This window comes from Fusarium oxysporum, chromosome 12, assembly GCF_000149955.1.
Source record: "Fusarium oxysporum f. sp. lycopersici 4287 chromosome 12, whole genome shotgun sequence".
Classification (NCBI taxonomy): Eukaryota; Fungi; Ascomycota; class Sordariomycetes; order Hypocreales; family Nectriaceae; genus Fusarium; species Fusarium oxysporum.
In genome coordinates, this window is record NC_030997.1 from 1,426,477 (window position 1) to 1,447,047 (window position 20,571).

General features: G+C 48.4%; 8 protein-coding genes across 9 annotated transcripts; 4 read left to right on the forward strand and 4 right to left on the reverse strand.

The window, feature by feature from the left end:
- Window positions 1-1,035: 1,035 nt before the first annotated feature.
- On the reverse strand, window positions 1,036-9,767 carry FOXG_21571 (uncharacterized protein). 2 transcript variants are annotated; one of them, XM_018401915.1, is made up of 4 exons: window positions 9,015-9,767; window positions 8,368-8,965; window positions 4,534-8,313; window positions 1,036-4,485 (listed from the first exon to the last, which is right to left on the reverse strand). In XM_018401915.1, the coding sequence occupies exons 1-4, from the start codon at window positions 9,706-9,708 to the stop codon at window positions 3,294-3,296; spliced, it is 6,264 nt and encodes a 2,087-aa protein (XP_018254100.1). In that variant the 5' UTR covers window positions 9,709-9,767; the 3' UTR covers window positions 1,036-3,293. The 2 variants fall into 2 exon arrangements, with proteins under 2 accessions (XP_018254100.1, XP_018254101.1); XM_018401916.1 differs by having other exon boundaries at window positions 4,534-8,965.
- On the forward strand, window positions 1,386-8,325 carry FOXG_14529 (uncharacterized protein). The gene is made up of 3 exons (XM_018394586.1): window positions 1,386-1,576; window positions 1,630-2,155; window positions 2,204-8,325. The coding sequence occupies exons 1-3, from the start codon at window positions 1,486-1,488 to the stop codon at window positions 3,210-3,212; spliced, it is 1,626 nt and encodes a 541-aa protein (XP_018254102.1). The 5' UTR covers window positions 1,386-1,485; the 3' UTR covers window positions 3,213-8,325.
- Window positions 9,768-10,492: 725 nt separating the features above from the next.
- FOXG_14532 (uncharacterized protein) lies at window positions 10,493-12,311 on the forward strand (the record flags this gene model as incomplete). The annotated part of the gene is made up of 2 exons (XM_018394587.1): window positions 10,493-10,523; window positions 10,660-12,311. 2 exons carry the CDS (start codon window positions 10,493-10,495, stop codon window positions 12,309-12,311), a joined length of 1,683 nt encoding a protein of 560 aa, XP_018254103.1.
- A 288-nt stretch (window positions 12,312-12,599) lies between these two features.
- On the reverse strand, window positions 12,600-13,505 carry FOXG_21572 (uncharacterized protein; the record flags this gene model as incomplete). The annotated part of the gene is made up of 2 exons (XM_018401917.1): window positions 12,600-13,409; window positions 13,485-13,505. The coding sequence occupies 2 exons, from the start codon at window positions 13,503-13,505 to the stop codon at window positions 12,600-12,602; spliced, it is 831 nt and encodes a 276-aa protein (XP_018254104.1).
- A 598-nt stretch (window positions 13,506-14,103) lies between these two features.
- FOXG_14533 (uncharacterized protein) lies at window positions 14,104-14,960 on the forward strand. Its single transcript, XM_018394588.1, has one exon. It carries the CDS (start codon window positions 14,220-14,222, stop codon window positions 14,823-14,825), a length of 606 nt encoding a protein of 201 aa, XP_018254105.1. The 5' UTR covers window positions 14,104-14,219; the 3' UTR covers window positions 14,826-14,960.
- A 302-nt stretch (window positions 14,961-15,262) lies between these two features.
- FOXG_21573 (uncharacterized protein) lies at window positions 15,263-16,434 on the forward strand (the record flags this gene model as incomplete). The annotated part of the gene is made up of 1 exon (XM_018401918.1): window positions 15,263-16,434. One exon carries the CDS (start codon window positions 15,263-15,265, stop codon window positions 16,307-16,309), a length of 1,047 nt encoding a protein of 348 aa, XP_018254106.1. The 3' UTR covers window positions 16,310-16,434.
- Window positions 16,306-17,444, reverse strand: FOXG_14534 (uncharacterized protein). The gene has a single exon (XM_018394589.1). The coding sequence runs from the start codon at window positions 17,302-17,304 to the stop codon at window positions 16,450-16,452; it is 855 nt and encodes a 284-aa protein (XP_018254107.1). The 5' UTR covers window positions 17,305-17,444; the 3' UTR covers window positions 16,306-16,449.
- A 174-nt stretch (window positions 17,445-17,618) lies between these two features.
- Window positions 17,619-18,722, reverse strand: FOXG_14535 (uncharacterized protein; the record flags this gene model as incomplete). Its single annotated transcript, XM_018394590.1, has 2 exons — window positions 17,619-17,739; window positions 17,788-18,722. The coding sequence occupies 2 exons, from the start codon at window positions 18,720-18,722 to the stop codon at window positions 17,619-17,621; spliced, it is 1,056 nt and encodes a 351-aa protein (XP_018254108.1).
- Between the last annotated feature and the right edge of the window lie 1,849 nt (window positions 18,723-20,571).

A 20,571-nucleotide genomic window follows, 5' to 3' on the forward strand; every position in this document is an offset into this window, starting at 1 on the left:
GAGTTGGGATCCATTTTCAGGGCACTGACATCATTGCTGTGTGGGGCAGCTGAAGTCTTGGTTGGGTGTCAGCCGTTGCAAAGTGGTAGAGAAAGGGAGATGCTTCATGTTCTTATAACAACCGAACTGGCTTGGGGCCAGGATTAATACTGTATACTAGGAGTCTGAGGTTTTTCGGATGCACCTTTACCGGCGATTTTGTGGCCAGAATGTGGCGTTATGACCGTCAACTTGTCAATCTAACATGGCATATCGGTTCGACTTCGTGATACTCCACTGACGCTTAGCAGCATAACGATGGCCTTGGTTTGAGCTTACATAAAGCATCAAATACTTCTTGTTCAAATAAAAAAAGAACATTCTCGATATTCTTCAACAGACCGAGAGCCCAGATCATGGTGGCGCGAGTTGTTGGCGACTGCAAACAATGTTTGTTGCTTACCCTGTACTTAGCGAATCGACCAAAGAATAAGCCTGTCTCAGCGTCCATGATTCTCGACAGAATAAAATTTTGTCATTCTTGATTAACAGGTCACATCTATAGCTATCAATTACGAAGTCATGCACGAAGTTCAAGTAAACCTTCAAACGGACAAGGAATGCCGCAATACAAACCAACCTAACCATCATAATGGCCAGACATTCGACACTGGGGAAGCTTAAATAGAAGCATAGCTCGACCATTACTCATCCATGAACCTCGCTTAGACGTCTTGGCAGAATTTCTTTCCCACATCACGGCGTCCACAGGGTGAACTCGGAGTATTCTCGCACGAGCAGATGTAACGCCGAGAAGCAGACAGTAATTAATTACAATCCATTGGTTAGAATTATCGGTCTGTCCCTTCAATCTCGCTCTTCCAGCAGGGAACCTTTGGGTTTGCGGGCGGTTTGTACTCCACTATCCACTTTCCATGTGCCGGATATCCGTGTTGATCTTTTGCTGACCACGCGAAGAAGCGTGAAAGGTCACGATGATTTGGGGTAGAGGCATTTAACAGGAGCTGTATTACTTTCCATGTTGAAAATGCTCAATACGAGATCTATGATATTTTAAGCATATTATCATTTTCCACAGCCTCCTTCTCTATAAACAGATGCAATGGCAAGTCCCGAGTTGCTTCTCGAGGCCATCATGGAAACCTCCACGTCCTCGCAGTAAGATGCGGGGAAACACTAGCAGTCACAACAAGCCCCTCATTGGACGGGCAAGTTCATCGGGCAACTAAAACAGGCATCTCCGCGGTGGTGCCGTTGGAATGAGGAGAAATAAAGTGGCGAATTCCCCGCAATCGGCACGAAATATCCGTATGGAGGGTGCGGAGAGTACCACTAGACCGTGGAGAAGCCTCCGTATTTCCCCGCTGGCTGTAGAGACGATCCCCAACATTTCTTAACCATAAATACAATGCTTCTTTCTCATTGACGAGTTTTGATGTTCTGTACCTTTGTGTCGAGTAGGATATCGTTGAGAATACCGTCAAGATGAAGTTCACGCTTGGAAACAGAGCCGCTATGGCGGATACGCCTAGCGAGGTTATGAACTGGCGTTTATACTGGAGTACCTTTGTATTCGGTTCGTAATCTCACCGCAGTCACTCATTCGACAGTTGCTAACTTCTTTGAAAGGTGTTTTAGGTGCCAGTCGTGGACTTGACGAAGGTCTCGTCGGAGGCATGGTCACGCTAAAAAGCTTCCAAGAAGAATTCGGTCTCGATCACGGATCAGAAGAACATCAAGCCCAAGTCGAGTCCAATATCACCAGCATGGTTCAAATCGGTTCCATCGCCGGTTCTCTACTTGCATTCTTCCTCTGCGATAAGATCGGTCGTGTTCGGTCGCTCCAGTTCCTTTGCTTGCTTTGGCTTGTCGGGTTCATCATCGTTGTTACCAGCCATGGAAGCGTGGGACAGGTCCTGGCTGGACGCTTTATTGCCGGCCTGGGTATTGGCATGACTGTCGTTGTTGGTCCGACATACCTTGCTGAGACAGCGCCACGAGCTGTGCGTGGTATGCTCACCAATATCTTTGCTGGTTCTGTTTACCTCGGTGTCATGGTTGCGTACTTCAGCAACTGGGGCGCTTCAATCAACATGCCTGACTCATCTCGTTACCAATGGGTTGCCCCCCAAACATGCCACATTGGCTTCTCAGGGCATGTATTCTTCCCTCACTACTAAGTTCAGCGACTAACCTTTGACAGACTACTTCTGATCCTATCGTTCACCGTCCCCGAGACCCCTCGCTGGCTCACCATGAAGGGCCGAAATGAAGAGAGTACCAGAGCTCTCTGCAAACTTCGACAACTTCCAGAAGACCATCCTTTCGTTCAAGCCGAGTTGTACGGCATCCGCGAGCAACTCGAGCGTGAGCAAGAGGCAATCCTCGGTGTCTCCCGCTGGGGTAAGATTCGAGAGCTTCTTACAATCCCTGCCAACCGATACCGCTTTATGCTCGGTTTCATGGCCCAGCTCCTTGGTCAATGGTCAGGAGCTAGCGCTATCACTATCTATGCCGCTGAGTTCTTTGGTGTCCTCGGAAAGTCTGGCCAGTCTGAGAAGCTCTTCGCTACTTGCATTCTCGGTGTTGTCAAGCTGGTCTCTGCCTATGCATGCGCTTTCTTCCTGGTCGACTTCATCGGCCGACGTCGATCGCTATATGCTGGCATTACCCTTCAGACTATCTCAGTCTTGTACATCGCCATCTTCCTCGCCATCGTTGGTACCAAGACACTCGAAGATGGAACCTTGACCAGCACCCAGAAGCATGCTGGTGTTGGTGCAATCGCAATGCTGTACATTTCAGGTGTTGGCTGGACCATGGGATGGAACTCGTTCCAATACCTCGTCAACGCTGAGATCTGGCCCCTCCGCCTTCGTGCCCTGGGTAGTTCCATCACCATGTGTCTCCACTTTGCGAATCAGTATGGTAACACCAAGGCTGTTCCACTCATGCTGCTTCACATGACAAGCAGTGGATTCTTCTTTTTCTGCGCTGCTGTTTGTATCCTCGGTCTCATCTGGGTCTGGGCATTTGTTCCCGAGATGGCTGGACGATCACTTGAGAGTACTGATGAACTGTTCTCTCTGCCTTGGTACAAGATTGGTCGCTATGGAAACAAGCTGGCGCCTGATAATGAAGCCATCTTAGCGAGGGATGAGAAGGCTGAGATGAAGCGAGAGGTGGAGGTGAGCCAGCTAGAACAGGCCTAGAGATATTTGTCTAGCAAACAAGTTACAACTTCTTCCAAATCCGTGACAAGGTAGTAACTTTCAAAATGAACAATTCTAGTTTTATACGAAAGCGGCAAAGACTGCTTCGCCTCTCATCATCCTTCTCAACCCCGCAAGCCTGATACAGTAATCAAGAGTCGACTCTTCCCACCGACGGCCATAAGAGCCTTTCAGTATTGTCGAGTACTGCCTTTTGCCACTCCATGGCCTTATAACGCACTCGCCATCAAAAGCATGGTCTCTCAGCTTCTTCTGGTCTTGAAACCTCCCAACCAGTAGCCACCGAGTGATTTCCGGATAAGGCAGACTACTTTTTACTCCATTGACCATGTCCCCATTCTCATCAGTGTATTCCAGACAGGCGCCTCGTCGGACAAGCAACTTGACCAGTTCAAGATTCCTGATAGAAATGGCACACATAAGTGGTGTTCCAAACCATGAGCCCACCCTATTTACGTCTGCTCCAAGGTCTACCAAGAGACTGGTCGTCTTCGCATCGAATCTGCATACCGCTAAACAAAGCGGTGACCCTCGGTATCTGCCCCTCATGTTTAATAGAACACCCGCGTCCTGGGGTGGTAAAGACTTATATAAACGCTTGATCTGGCTCGTTGTGCAGAATATGATGGCGCTGTTGAGAATGCTGTCTGGATTTGGTGGATGAGTAGGTAAAGGTCCATCGAGCCACCGGGATTGAGATAGATAGTCGACATATTTGCCTTGAAGCAAAGGGAAAGCAAGCATAGGTATTCCGTCATCGCTCGCATGGTGGATATTAAGCCCTTTTGACAGAAGGTACTTGAAAGTCGCCAGTGATGAACATTGCGCTGCCGTACAAAGCAAATTCGACCCCTCTATGCTCCTATACTGTAGCGAAGATGGTCGCTCTTCTGCCAGGATTTTTACTGTGTCCAAATGGCCCATGAAAACAGCCAGTGACATAGCAGTGTTACCATACATGTTCCTAGTTTCAACAAAGGCATTGTGTCGTAGTAGCTCTCTCACAACAAGGACATGGTTATTGCTGGCGGCGATGATCAAAGGTGTTTCGTTACGCTTATCAAAAGCATCCACATTAGCGCCTTGATTTATCAAGAACTTTACCATCTCGGCATTTCCCACTGATGCAGCAGCTTGAAGTGGTGTTCTATTTGCAAATGCGACTGGATTGTGGTAATTGATGAGAGCTGATTTGAACTGTTCGGCTGTATCACCGCCAAGGGCGGAATTAAGCTCACCCTTCCATGCGTTGCTGGCTATGTTACTACACTTTGATCATACCTGAACAGGCGCGACTTACTAATATTCGTTGATATTCTCTCTGAACTGACTCAGAATGAGCTTCAGGACATTCAAGTTGTTTTTGACAATGGTCTGGTAAATGGCGTCAACAAGCTGTACGCGCGTGATTGACCGTGACTTCAAAGCAGCTGATAGCAATTTATCAATAAAGGATGATGAATCCATGGCAATGACGGCATGAGAGAATAGGTGCTGAGTTGTGTGGCGTTTGCAGAAACAGCTGTTTGTGCTTGCACCCTCGTCGAGTAGCCAATTGACGATGACGGGTTTCTGAGCTCTTATAGCGGTGAAGATAGGGGGACAGGAGTGACAACTTGGCAAAGGCTGGTTAATCAAACACCCTTGACTGACAGCAATTTTGCACTGCTCAAGATTGCCATTCATAATGGAATCTTCAAATCCTCGTCTTCGGGCAAGCTTTAGTCCTTCATTGGATGTCAAATCCTTTATCATATCTCCTGTGGCTGCAACCTGGCCTCGGGGAAGGGGGGAGCCTGACGCTAGTAACAACGAGGCAAGCTCGTTGAAACCAGTCTCGAGCGCATAATCGACTGCAAGCTTCCCTTCATGATCTTGAGCAGAGAGATTTATCCCCTGATCTAACAACATCAGACAGCAAGCCATAGACCCCCTCATCGCTGCATAGTGAAGCGCAGTTCTTCCGTAGGGAGTGCTGATATCGATATCAAAGAAGTGATTTTCGAAGAAGTATGATAGGAAGTCCGGTAAGTCAGCTGAAAAGTGTAGTAAACTGACTTCGTGGTCAAGTATCTGTTTCCTTGTCTTTGCCTCGTCCGTGCTTGTCCATGTGGCACATGGAGCAAGCTGCCATTGGGAAGGACTAGAAGACTTTTCGACTATCCACTTGAGTATATCAAGCTGGCGGTTGGCGATGGCCCATTGGGGGATTCCCCAGCCATGAGAGTCAACCGCAAAGGGGTCGTGTCCAATATCCGATAGGCACTTTACCAGTGATAAGTCGTTTTGTTTTGCAGCCTCAATGATCAACGGTGTTGCAGGGGTGATAGATGAGTGAACTAGTCCCTTTTCGTCTAGTGCTTTGATCAGGGATGTCTTATCTAGGCTTGAACCTTTGACAACCAGCTCGAGTGGGCTTTGGCCAGTCAGGCCAATAGCGTTGATACTTTGAGAAGTAACATTCTCCAGAATGGCCTTGAATGTTTCGATATTTGCTTCTCCACACGCTGTCTCAAATAGTGACGTTGGGCTGCTTGACATATCCTCAGGGACCCGTCGATGAAGGTCAACACCGAGATCAATGAGCTTAACTATAACTTCTGGACTGGCCCTCGACATAGCTAACTTGAAGAAACGGTAACTATCGTCGACAGCCTGAAGCGAAATATTAAATTTTGAAGAGTCCATGACTTGGGACAAAAGAGTGAGAATCGATGTTGAACAGAAATGATATCTTGTCCAATACTTCAGGGATCCGAATAGTGGAACTAAGCCAGATATCTTCCTTGTGCTCTCATACGAAGAAAGAATACCGTGATTGAAGAGCGTTGCCAGATCTCTAGAGAAATAATAATAGCATTCACTGGGGACAAAGATATCAACTTTGCAGCAGATGTCCTCCACCTCCAGGCCAGCACAAACAAGTTGCCAGGCGTGCTTCACTTCTCCAGCGTTTGAAAACTCATGGTCCTTTGGGATGAGAATCTTCAGCATTTCGGGATCCAAGGGCATCGTCTTGTCCAAATTTTCAGGAACGTTGTGGGCGAGCCAGCGCTCGAAGAACAGTTGGAATGGGAACTTCCCTGCACTGTCAGCGCAAAAGGGATCGTAGAGTTCGGTTAAACATCGAGCAAACTCTGGAGTGCATGTAGCATACAGGTGGTGCATAGGCGTCGATTCTGAGTTGGAAATCTCGAAGTCTGCAACTCCCTTATCTCGCAATGCAGTCAAAAGCTCTAAGGAACCAGTGATTGCTACATCCTGCATTGTTGGGCTCTTTGACACGTAGTAATTGGCCTCGCCTGGTAGGATCTCCAATAACGCCAGCGCTGGCTTGATATGACCTTCGTAAAGGGCAGCAGAGAAGGGTGTTCGACCATCCTTGTCTAAAGTGGCGAGATTCTCCAAGACGTTTCCATCTTCTTTCTGAAGTAAGGTTATGACCTCTTCGTGTCCATTATAGCAGGCCGCGTGCCACGAGGTCTGGCCATTTTCGTCTTTAGATCCGGGATTCACTCCTCGAGAAAGAAGAACTGAGGCTACATCTGCACTGTTTGACTCACAACTGATGTGCAGACAATTCTGTCCAGCAGTACTACAGACATTTGGATCAATGCCAGACTCAAGAAGCATCTCGATTATCTTGCCGCTGCTGGCTGATGTGCTTCTTGTTGCGGCGCTCAGCAGCTCGAAATCGGTCGGCTTAACAATAGCGCCGCCATAACGTGGATCTGAGATGAGTGTCGACAGTTCTTCGACCAGTCCAAATCTGGAAGCAATCTCAAGTGCTTGCCGGTACTCCAGGTCGCTATAATTGTAAGACGTAGAACTGGGAGCCATGCTCGGCAACTTGAGCCCACGTCCACGAGAGAAAGATAGCGCAGTCGATGCCAGCGGTTGCCACTGAGGACAAGCTTCTTCCCCAACAGCTAACTTAAGAATAGCCTTAAGCACCAAGTCATCAGATTCACCTTTCCACTTGAAATTTGAAAATGCCGTGACTGCATCCTCCGGTACGGCAGACGTTGGACGGATGAATTGAAGAAGATAATGACTGTCCAATGAATCAATGGCATAAGCCATGCAGCTATGGCCCATGATGGGAAATGTAGTATCAGCGCCGTTATCCAGTAGAACATTAATTGTGCGAATCATACAGTCGATAACCTGAGGATCTTTCATCTTTCTACCGAGAAACCCTTCATCTTTCAGAGCGATAGTCATGGCCAATGGGGTAGAGTTATCTCGCACGACATTTACGTCAACGCCACTGTCAATAAGGAACTGACACAACTTGGGGCTTAGTATTAATACCGCGAAGTGAAGGGGGCCGTTGGAAAGTTGATGCATAGTCGACAGTTCGTTCTGTCCCCCAGACAGCACTGTATGAGCCCATGCTCTAAAGTTGCCGGTCTTGTGGATATCGAAGAGGCGCTTGAGAAGTTCCAGAACGGGTTCTTCTTCCATGACCTTTAAGTGCATGGGATAGGTACTTGTGCTTCTTTGTACTCCGAGAGGCGTATACGTGGCGAACTTGTAGAACGGGTGCTTTTGATTCCTCTCTTTAGCGTAGGCTTCCTCGACTGTATCAATGATAGTCGGCACCCGATCGAAGTGCGGAAGCAACAGATAGCCAATTGAAGCTTGCACGAATGATTGATAAGCAGTGACTTCAGAGTACTGAAAATCACCAACTTCAGTCCGTTCCAAGTATTCCAAGACGGTAAAGTGGGCAAACTCAAAGTAATTACCATCCAGAGACTTGCGTAGCAGGCAGCCACAGTTACGGGAGATGATTTCTGGTTCGATAATATCGTCGGCTTCAAAGACATCCATACCCTCCTGAAATGAGACTGCTTCGCATAAGCTGGCGATATTCATCTTCGGTGATCCTAGTGCTGTCCACTGGAGAGCTCTTCGAATACAGACTTGTGTTTGAGGCGGGCATTGCATGACTCTCTGAAGAACTCGATCATATGTCTCGTTCAGGGTTGGGGGCAGTTCGCTGAGAGCCTTTCTTCGGGCTTTATTATTGGGAAGATTGCAAATATGATCAATCTGACAAGCGACCCATCGAAACCTAGGAAACGACTAATCAGCTCCCCGGACTTCTGAATTCATGAAAGTGACTCACATTCCTTGAGCTCCGTGAACCAAAGCATGGAGTATATCCTTGTAGAGATCCGGATTCGTTCTTTCGATGCTTTTCAGGACTTTACGCCTACTGACTTCTGCAAGCGTGTAGTCTTTCAGGTCTTTCACATGAGCTGAGACCTCAATGTGTTCAAACTCCTCTGAAAGTTGCTCGCGAATCTCCTCCTCTTTGCGGCTGAACAATGCAGAGCTGATGGTCTCAGATCCTTCCACCACAGCCCTCAGTGACCGGGTCATACGGGCTACCTGATCGCCGCATTCGTCTATCCCATCGACTACAACAAAGACTTTCTCATAGATTTCGGATATGCATCCTACAAGTTCAACAAGATCGTCCAGCCTTGGCTGCGTGGGGAGCTTGTCATCCGGATGGAGCATGTCGAAGTATTCTTCGAGTAGATCAAAGGCTTCTTCACCTTGGAGACCAAGCTGGACTGCAAGTGCTGCCAGAATGTTTTCAGGCAGGCAAGAGTCTGGGTTCTTGTAGTCGCAGAACGCAAAGCAGACTGCTGTAAGATCGTCACTCTGCTCAAGAACAGTCTCAATGACAAGTCCACACAGAACAGTCTTTCCGCTGCCTGGAAAGAGGTTAGTAGACCTACAACCTGATTAAGCATTGCAACTTACCTGGAATGCCGCTAAGCCACAATTTCGAGTTTGATCCATTCTTCCACCTTTTAAACGTAGAATCGTCGCTGGTAAGCCAAGACCCAGTAGCTTCATGTCGCAGCTCGCGGCTAACATCGAGATAGTCCTGAGGATTCACGCGTAGAAAGAAGTTCATGACCTCTTTGCGTCTCTTGTTAAGCTCAACTCGAGTCTCAAAACTGATCCTCCTTTCGATCATATTATGGATTTCATCCTGCTTAGCCAGACTCTTCATCAAAGCGTCCATACTGTCTGCGGAGAGTGCCAAGTGAAGATTGGCGCGATGATTCGCGAGATCAGCCACTAAATCTTTCGTTTCCTGTAGTGAGAATGGCCATTTTAATCTTCGAACGAAACGTCTCGCTGACTTGCCACCATCAAAGTCAGACAGCGCTTTGTGAAGCTTGTCTTTGATCTCCTGCAACGTCTTCTCACACGACTCAAGATGCTGTGGTTTGAGCACCGAATTCGAGCCTCGGTCTTCCAATGCCGAAGCCAACAATCTCAGGTTTTCAGAAATTCCAGCGAGATCTCTTGTCTGGGTGGCAAGTTCTTGGGCTTTTGACGGAGCATCTTTGGCTTCCTTGCAGAACTTGGTCACTTGTTTAAAGACAGACCCTGTAAGTTGCACAAGACCAGCGATACTAGCGGCCAAACCAACGGCCTCAGCCATCTTTGAGCCGTGACGCGTAAGATAGCCGCGGAAATAGTGATCGTGAATAATATTTGAGGGGTATTTGAAAAATAAGCTGCAGTCAGCTGTTTCTTGAAACAGATGGATCAGAGTGGCGAAGCTGGTGATTAGATAATCCAATCATATCATGTCTACCATTTCACCCCACAGATTCGACAGCTTGACAGGGATCATGACCAAGTGCAGCAGAGGAGAGAGTGATTGAAGGTCTGAAGATACCTCACTCTTGAGAACCACCTGGCGAGAGTTGAGCATCATCAGGTCATTTGACGGAGACAGAAGATGACATTGATGAAGCCATCCCTATCTAATGTGCTCGTAAAAACGAGGCTTCTAGTCCGATATTACGAGGACAAATCGTAATCTGTACTTAACAAACCAACTAGCTAAGCATTTATTAACAATTCGTGACCCCAGCATCGACGGTTGTTAATTCGTGTCGGTTAGAGTCATTATCTCTTACGGGGTGTCCAATCGCGTCGAAGCAAGAGCAATCATCTTCCACTTCCTCTGTACACAACGGGGACGGTTCCCAAAGCAGGAGCTATTGCCAACCAAGCAATGACCTTCCGATAGATACATAACAACTGCGACTGTTTGATTGTAATTTCTAACCTGAACATCATCACCAGCATCAGCCCTCTCAGTATCAGGATCATCATCAGGATCATCACCAGCATCAACCCTCTTGCTCAAACGCTACAAGCTTTATCAGTTATTTTATTCTCACTTCGCCTGTACACCCCTCCCACCCACTGCCGCAATGCGCTATCTTCACCTTCTGGCCCTTTGTGGTATGAACCCCACCGAACAATTCTGCAGACCCATCTCTGACCACCTGCTCCTCAGGCTTTCCATTAGCTTTATCTTGCCCTTCGGATCCTCGTATCAAAGCTGACATACGTGCTGATACCAACCGCGACGGATAAGTCGACCTCGACGGCTTTTCGGACACGAATGGCAAGACGCGATGGACTGAAAAGTCCGGTGCCATTTTCCTCCCCAACATCGGCGATACGGGTCGACGCTGCTCCAAGCACGCCCTCACGGTTCATGCTCTCACTTATCAGGCGGTCAGCAACGAGGAGCTTGACGAGTGCAACAAGGAGCTTGACGATTGCAACGATGCTTCTGACAACACCCAGAGATCCCCCGAATATCTCGCACCCCTCAAGACCGTCCCCATCACAACCCTCTTCGAAAACGCAAACGGTACCGTTACAGTTCCCGATGCGACACAGCGAAAGTTCGTACGTATCTTCCAGAAGCAGGGCAAGGACTGGGTTTACATCGACAACAACCATACTTTCTCTCAACAGGAGCTGCAAGCTGGTCTTGACCTTGGCATTGATGCTCGTGATACCAGACGTCCCGACGTTTGGGATGGACGTGTCACTGTTCGCTTCACCGTTCAAGTCGGAGATACCAAGTCATCTGACACGGTCATGTTACGTGTTGCACCCGTGCTCACGCACCATCATCTCCAAAAGGTCGAACAAGTCCTCGCCAGCCAGGACAACGACAACCCTTATCTTGTCTACTTCACCAACATCCTCGCCTCAATTGTCAAGGCTGCTGGCTTGAAGAAAGATCTGTACCTATTCAACGAAAGAAGTGGCAAATGGGTCCAAGACTTTGTTGAGCCAGGCTACGCAAGCATGCCTGGTCCGAATGGAACAGTATCTATCCGGATCATGATTCGGTGTCCCGGCGATGAGCGAGAGGGTGGTAGACAACTCTTTCTGTATTTCCGAAAGGCTGGAGTTGGTGCAGTCCAGCATCTCGGTAAAAACGCCTCTAATATCGATGCCGGTGGCAACATCGAAGCCATTCCTCCCTACACCTTCAAGGGCAAGAGCTGGCCAGCTGGGCGTCTCGTCCATGGCAAGGATGACACCGAAAAGCACCATATTCTTTCTTACCTTGAAGCTCAAGAGACACAGAAGCCCCTTCTGCTCGATACTGCCTGGCTCTCAGTCGGTCATGTCGATGAGTTCCTCCAGTTCATTCCCGCTAAGAACAAGCGAGGTTGGGTTGCAGTCATCAGTGATCCTCGATTAGCTATCAAGCTTCTTGAAGACGAGCAAAAGGCCGGGCATGGATCGCTCCCCGCCATTTCACGCAAGGACGATATTGACTACGATATACCTACCATCACCCAATTATTGGGCAGTACGGGGTTTATGAAGCTGAACAAAGAGTGCGCTCAGCGAATCGACGGCAACATCAAGATTCTGAGGCGGGAAATTGGACTTGCTGATGAGGACATCATTCGCATTCCAGCTTTGTTCAATAGAGAAGACTCCTCTGAAGGTGATGGCTCGAAACTCGAAGTCGGGGCATTCTACCCTGCTGTCCTAAACAACCTCGTTCTTACTGGTTACAACACTTGCGTTGCACCTAACCCATGGGGTCCAGTTGTCGAGGGTAAGGATGTCCTTGCTAAGGTAATTAGCGACACGTATGCCAAGGTTGGGATGAAGATCAAGTTTATCGATGACTGGGATAGTCATCATGAGGATCAAGGGGGAGTTCATTGTGGCACCAACTCAATTCGAGACATGTCTGCCCGGTGGTGGTGATTACGTTGCGTTACGGAATCAAATGGACCTTTGGTAATCCGCTTTTGTTGTAAATAGTATCTTATTCTTATGCAACATTATTAGCTCCTTTTATACCTCCTGGCTCTCGAGTAATTCTATACTCTTGTGATCTACAATCGCCGCGCAGTGTCGTTCCACCATGGCATCGACAATTTCGCGGCTCTGCATCAGCGGTCCAGCAAGGGCCCACGCAAATCCGTGAAAGGTTTATCGTCGGTACTCTTCCCAAACATCCTCAATCCCAAGTTTAGGCCCGCCCGTCTGCTCTCAGCGCCCCTGAGGTAAGACTGCAAGAGATCTTTTTTCATGGAGCGCGGGCGATCTTGAATTTAACATTGGGCCCGCCAATGAAGTAAGCACATCCAGCCAAAGGCTGAAAGCAGCAGAAATGACCAGCCCAATCAAGAGAAGCCAGTTCTTCCAGTGAGTGATATGAACCGTGTTTCCGATATGTGCATCGCCCATGAACCGATGCACTTCATTTTGGAGTCTGATGCCCAAAGAGCCTTGAAATGCCGCCGTCATGCGCTCCCGATCCTCCATAAACTTAGGAACTGGACGTCTCGCACCTGGAGCAAATCGTTTGTCCCATTCTTCTGGCGCCACCAATCCCACGACTGCATCTCTGATTGAAACAGTTTTGCTCACAGAGGGAATCCCTTCACCTGTATCTCCCCAGGTGCTGGCATGGAGGGTAGCTAACTGCTCGGCACTCATCCTCGCCCTCTCAACTGGCCATGTCTCAAGGGGGCTACCAAATGTGTAGCCCTGAGCTTTGAGATCGTTCATTACAACAATGCCATGTCCATTCACAGTATCTGTGCCAGCATACGATACCGGTGGAAGAGGGATCTTGAGCCTTGGGGCAAGGTAGTAGTAGAACTCAGCTTCAAGCCGGTAAATGGCGTAGAGGAAAGGCAGAGACTCTCGATTGTCGGTATTGAAACCGCCTTTGACGCAAACACTACTGGCACCGTCATCGGTATCATTCTCGAACGTTAATTTGATTGAGATTTTGGATGCCGTTCGATGGATCCTCTCGATGACTTCAACATTTTGGACATGCTTGTTGAGAATCTAAGTGAACCAATGCTTCGTAAGCTCATCGACCGGGAGCGGCAACGGCTCGTTCGATTGTATGATGCCGTTCACTTTGTCTGCACTTGAAGGCATGATGATTGTAATTTGCAATCCGCAACAAGGCCGGCTTCAGTGCATTGAAGAGTGGGGTTGCTTATCTGTCTGGACACATAAGCATTGCAAAAGTCCTTCGACATCCTTGGCCATCAATGCATATCTGACACGTTAGTAATAGGTCAGGATTACATTTGGCGGCGCTCTGCTGATTTTTGCAGGGATTGGGTCACCCGATAACTGTGGGATGCAAAGTTTCGACATTCTCAAGAGTCCACTGATGGTGAATGATACCTTATGGGTATGTGAAGATGAGGAAGTCTATTATGGGCATGGTAATATTCCCAATCTCCTGGCTTCGAACGTGACCTCTTGTCATTCTTGATCACTATGCATGAGTATCTCATGACGGATGCTCGATCCCAAAAGGGAATTTAATCAAGTTCAAAGTGGGTTTCGGCATGACAAGGAATAAACAACATAGGCCAGTCGCATTAGTGATCCACGGCAGCTTATCCCGGAAACCGTCGGTGAATGAGTCACCGAGCCACGACAAATGGGGAAGGCTTGTTGGGTGCGGGGAAAACGACTGACCTAATACAGCCTGACCAGCAAAATTGCAGTGAATCTGAACCTCCAACACCATTTATAACCTGCGCTAACTCGTGCCTCGCCTCGCGTTGTCTCTCTCTATATACACTGCAGAGAGGCGTCAATAGAATATACGGCCATTTTCCCTTCTCATATCTCATCATGACACCAACAATTGAAGAACTACTAAAGGAATACGACTTTGATCCTTCCCTCATCGACAGGATTGCATTTCGCAAACACAAACAACCTATCGCCATTGTTGAACCCGATCCAAAATGGCCAGAGCATTTCGCCCGTGCAAAAGCGCGCATCGAATCCGCCATCGGCGATACAGCAGTGTCAATCAACCACGTTGGCTCTACCAGCGTCCCAGGTCTGCCAGCAAAAGCTGTAATCGACATTGACCTAACCGTCAAAGACATCAACGACGAAGCGTCCTACGCAAATGCACTTGAGAATGCTGGCTTCCATTTCCTTGTAAGAGAACCCGGGTGGCATGGACACCGCTTCTTTTGCGACTACGAACCCGTGCCGACGAATCTGCATGTTTGGGGTCCTGGATGCCCCGAGGTGGTGAGACATAAGATCTTTGCAGATTGGCTGAGGAAGAATGAGGACGATAGGAAAGCTTATGAGAATATCAAGAGGGAGTCAGCGAAGGCGAGTGCTGAGAACGGGGAGGATGTTATGGAGTATAATAATAGGAAGCAGAACGTCATTCGTGAGATTCTGCAGAGGGCGTTTAAGGATTTGGGATACGTATAGAGCATGCCAGGGTGTTGCTCTGGGACTAATGATGGCTTGCAGGCGAGAAAGCAATAGAATATTGGGCGAGGCCAAAAAGGTTACAAGAGCTAATTTGGTGATCCCTTCAAAAGGAATTCAAGAGTGTGGCAGTACCACTTTCCAAACGCTTGAAGCTACTACCAGCGAGTTGTCATGAAACGCATTATCTTAAGATCCAGCTCTAGTTGAAGCATGCTGGACGGATGTTGCCATGAAGTTCTTGTGATACCTTCCAATTCGAGCCTAGGTTTCAGCTAGCTTCAGCTTGGTCCGCGACCTCAAAATGACAATGGCAGACTTGCTGCCTGGATAGCTCCAAATGGAAGTTCACGTTTCATGAAACACTTTTCATATATGTAACAGATTTCCTGAGCCGACTTGAATCCCCCCCCTGCAGCATTTCTCAACTATTCATAATGTCTGCTCCACTGATGCAGACCTGTCTATGCCACGCTCCAGGCGACGATCCCGCAGAAATTACAACTTTGCACCAAGCAGCTTTTCACCAAAACAACCAACGACTAGAAGAGCTCCTACAAGACAATGCTGATGTATCGGCAACGCAAACACCTCGCGACTTCACACCGCTTCACTATGCTGTTCAATTCGGCGACGAAAAGAGCGTGCAGCTACTCATTGACGCTGGCTCAAACGTCTCTGCAAGAAGCTATGATGGCGTCACGCCTTTACACAACACGTCTGCCGGTGGCAATGTGAGGATCACCGAAATGCTCTTGAAGGCGGGAGCGAATGTTGATAGTCGCAATATCGATGAAGAAACGCCTCTCCATGTCGTGTCATTATTTGGGGAGACACAAATCGCAAAGCTCCTCATAGACGCTGGGGCGGATGTCTCGGCAAAGGATTGCTATGGAAACACGGCTTTGCATATTGCTGCATCCCACGAGCATATCGGGATTATTGAAGCTCTTCTTGCCGCCGGCGCTGACGTTAACGCCGTAAATAACAATGGGGATCCAGTGCTGCATCATGCAATTAGCGACGGACCAGAATGCGTCAAGTTTCTTATCGATCATGGAGCAAATATCCACCTCAAAGGCGAAGGCGGTGATACACTTCTGCATCGCGCTGCGCAGAGCTCATCTGAACTAGTGCGAGACTTGGTCAAAGGGGGGATTGACCTTGAGGCAACCAACGACGAAGGAGCAACAGCTCTCCATTGTGCTTCAGCATGGGGAGAAACTGCATCAATTCAGATTATGATCGATAGCGGAGCAAATGTCAACGCGGCCAACAATGATGGCGAGACGGTTCTGCATATTGTGGCTGGGAACCCTTCTCTCAGAAGCGGACGTGATTCGGGTACGAAGGCAAAGCTTTTGATCGATGCGGGAGCAGACATTCATGCGAAAGCAAAGTCTTCAAAGACACCTTTAGATTATGCGGTTGATTGTGAGTACGAGGCTGTTGAGAAGGTACTGCGCGAGATGGGGGCGGCGTGAGAAGTAGAAAGTTCAGATCAACCAAATCTCACCAGTTCTCAAGGTCTCGATGTCTTTTGAGTAAATTTTGAGTATCTGAATATGGAATCGCTTGAACATATCATTCTCATTAAAGTGTTCTACCCATCGCTTCTTATGTCTCATGTCCGATCAACAAGAGCCCAAGTATGGTCAGCAATCTTCCTTCTCTCCTCCTCACTCCACTCTTTTTTCCCTCCAATCACCTTTCCATGGTTATCGATGCAAGCCCAGGACATATCCTTCGATTGCAACTCATCCGCAGCTTTGTAAAGTCCATCAAGTTGTCTTTCAGCACACTGCTCAGGCTGCAGACCAACCAATCTCGAAGCAACCTTTGACACCGCTCGGAAATACCAAGCTGAGTTCTTCGGTGTCGCTGTGTTTACAACTCCAGGATAACCGTGCGCGAAGAACTGTTTGGTACCTTGGTTTTGAAGCGCGTGATACTGTATCATTATGTCATTCATGCAGATGCAGTGGTTTGCTGCGTGAGCGAGGCTGAAGGTTCCTTTGAGGTCGAGATCATCCCAGTTCAGCTTCTCAGGACTACCGTTGAGTCCGTCCAGAACGAGAAGAACTTTCGCATTATGGCTAAGAATGGGGCTGAGTTCTCTAATCAAGAGCTGACGACCGTAGTAGTGCAAAGCCATCTTCCTGTCAATCCCCTCAGCTGTTTCCGTCCGTCCAGCGAATGACATGATTCCCTGCGTCATCACGAGAAGGTCAAGAGGAGTGTTCTGACTATTGCTTCGAAACTCTTGCGCAAACTCTTTCAAAGCGTGCATGGACGTTGCGTCAACGGAGCGGAAGGAGACTTTCTCGGCTGGCATGACCTGCGGCTTTGTCCGGCCGAGGATAGTGATTGAGGAGAACTGGTAATTGGAAGATGTTGCTAGACGTTTGGCTATTGCGTAGCCAATGCCGCTGGTGCCGCCGACTACCAGAGCGTTGGAGCCGGATATGACTTTGTTCATGATGAAGATGAGATGAGGAGATGCACTGTCAGATAAAGTGCGGGGGGCGGAACGTGATATAATACTTTATGGTATGATAGACTAGTTAAAATTTACAAAAAAGAGCAAATCAACATTATTTATACGGAAAAGGTGTGAAAAATGATAAGAGTTGATACTGTACCGCTTTCATGCAAGCGGATCACTAGCGCTTATGTTGTCGCATAATCGTCTGCAAAAGGAGATTTTCCATGCTTGTCTCACATTACATGTTATCCCGAATCCGAGTCCGAAAATAATTAAAGGTCCCCGTCAACATTGTACCACTGAGTAGTCTATCTCATTAAAGAACCTATGATCTCTTCTATACGACCGAAGGCGAATTCATCCATCACCTCCATCCATATTCTATCCTGAACACTTTTGCCCTCTTCAGTGTAGTAGTATGAGCCGAATCTAGGACCTGTTAGCGACTGTAGGAAAATGCGTCGCCTAAGTACTTACGGGCAGATCTTCCAGTCCATGATATACGACCCATGTGATTCCTCTCCCTTGACAATCGCTGCATCAACGTAGGCTGAGGCAGCCTGCTCCTGTGTATGGCCGACTACCCTAGTTCCCATGGCTATAACGATCTTCATGAGACCAGAGCTTTTGTCCATCAGTCCTGTGCCCTTGGTCAAGCCTGGGTCAACAAGGTTGATGACAACATCGCTTGGGTCAACGTGTTGAGATAGTCTGTCGATGAAGAGTTGACCGAGGAGCTTGGACTTGGCATAGTGCCCCATGCCATCAAAGTTGGCTTCTAAATCGAGAGCAGATATTATATGGTCTGCTTTGGCTTCGGGCAATTCGCAGTGCATGGCCGTTCCAGAACTGACAATTGTGAGACGGCTTGGCTTCGGGGCTGGAGCCTTGCTCGTGAGTACCGGCAAGAGAAGAACAGAAAGGTACATGGTAGACAAGAAGTTAACCTGCATAGTCTCTTCATGGCCCGTGGCCTTGTTCAGGTTAAAGGTTGTACCGCCCATACCAGCGTTGAGAAAGACAAAGTCTATCCTTGGCAGAGTCTCGCAACGCTTTGCAAAGTCTTCAATCGAGCTATAACTTGCCATATCAAGCTTCCAGACATCAATCTGAGGACTGCCAGAAGGTAACGTGCGACGGAGTTGCTCAGCAGCAGCGCTGCCCTTCTGTTCAGAACGAACGGCGATGATGAGATGGCTCAACTTATGTTGAAGGAGCAGTTTGGTACATGCGAAACCAATGCCATTATTTGCTCCAGTGATAATGGCTGTTCGGCCGGTGAGGTCGAGATCCTTGGGTGGATACTCTGGTTTGGTGCAAAGTTGGGATTGAATAAAAAGTTGGCCAGGGGATAGGGTAAGTGCAGGCATCTGTGAAGATGCACTTTGGAAGGGATGTAACTGATTAGCCATGGTGAATATTCAGGAGGTTTCTTTATGAAGGAAGAAGCTTAAAGTTGAGCAATCATGAATTTTTATGATATCGATCTCAGCAGACACAGCTTTCCCTTTATAAGTAGCCCTTTGGTTTAAATGTTCAGCTGGAGTCCGCGTTTCCCGTATACCCATTTTGTCATGATCGACGTGCCACATAACCCAGCTCGGATAACGATGTGGTCTTCGCATCTAGAACGTGCTTTACTAATGCGCGTTATCAGACTTTTGCTTTAGCTTCTGTGTCTTGTGGTAATGCCTCGCATACTCCTCTGAAGTTTTCGGATCGACCTGGATAAACAACCAGATTGATGTCCCAACGCGGTTAGTACAGAAGATAAGATCTGCGTTAGCTCGGAGCATGCTAAAATCCGAATTGAGTGGAGGCGGGTCAACAGTTCCCGATAATCACGCTAAGCCCAATTGAGGTATCAGTCTGGTCAAGGTGGTGGAGTTCAGCTGATTAATGCAAGCCTGGGTCCAGGGGCCCCATAGGGACACGCCTAGGCGCCTCTCCACTTCTGCACGCGTAGGCGTGCGGATTATGTCAGCCCCCAATTTGGCACAACTCCACAACTGCATTTCTCAGGGGCTGCGGCTATTGCTGCCATTGCTAACCACAACCGTAGTTTTCAGGGGTTGCCGTTATGGCGCAGACGGCATTTCCTGATGATGTGCTTCCGCCAGAGGGCACGTACGACTCGCGAGAGGCTCTACTCACAGCTATCAATGAATGGGCAGCACCAAGAGGATACGCGTTCGTAACTGGGAGATCGTCGCGATCAACCAGCGGCAGGCAGATTATCACATACGCATGTGATCGATGGTGTCGGCCACCAAGCGCCTCAAGGGACCACCAGCGCAAGACTACTACGCGAGGAACCAACTGCCGGTTCTCTATCATCGCGAAGGAATCCCTAGATAAGACGACTTGGTCTTTAAGGCATCGTCCGGATCCACAATTTTCTTCACACAACCATGAACCAAGTTGGCACAAATCGGCGCACCCAGTCCATCGGCAGCTCTCGGATGTGGACAGGTCAACAATCAGCCGCCTTACGAACGCTGGTGTAGCGCCAAAAGGTATCAGGACTTATATTCGCCAGAACTCGAATACCATTGCAACCCAGCAAGATATCTACAACCGTCTCGCAGATAGCAAACGAGAGCTCTGTGAGGGTCAGAGCACTATACATGCTTTTGCTAACCAGCTAGACAAGGAAGGGTTCTGGAACCGGATGCAGCTTGACTCAGATAACTGAATCACGGCGGTGTTGTTCGCCCATCCGGATTTATTGGCATACTTGAAGGCTTACCCAGATCTACTTTTCTTGGACTGCACATACAAAACGAACAAATACGGAATGCCGCTGCTTGATATGATTGGTGTTGATGCCTGTCAGCGATCCTTCTGTATCGCCTTCGCATTCCTTAATGGCGAGGCTGAGCAGGACTTCATATGGGCCTTGGACCGGCTCAGGTCCCTGTATGAACTCTGCAACACAAGGTTTCCATCTGTTATTCTGACTGACCGTGATAAGGCCTGTATGAACGCTGTAGAGAGCTGCTTTCCGTCTTCGATCTCCCTGCTATGCCTGTGGCATGCGAATAAGGCGGTCCTCCGCTATTGCCAGCCAACATTCGTACACCATAAGCAAGGGTCTGAGGCCTATCAGCAAGGTCTGAGCGATTGGAATGACTTTTTCAACCACTGGCATTCGATTATGAGGTCGTCAGATGAACAGGCATTTGACCAGCGCGTACAAGAGCTTGAAAAGCGCTATCTGCCTCAATATCTCGAAGAGGTTGGCTACATCAAGTCCAACTG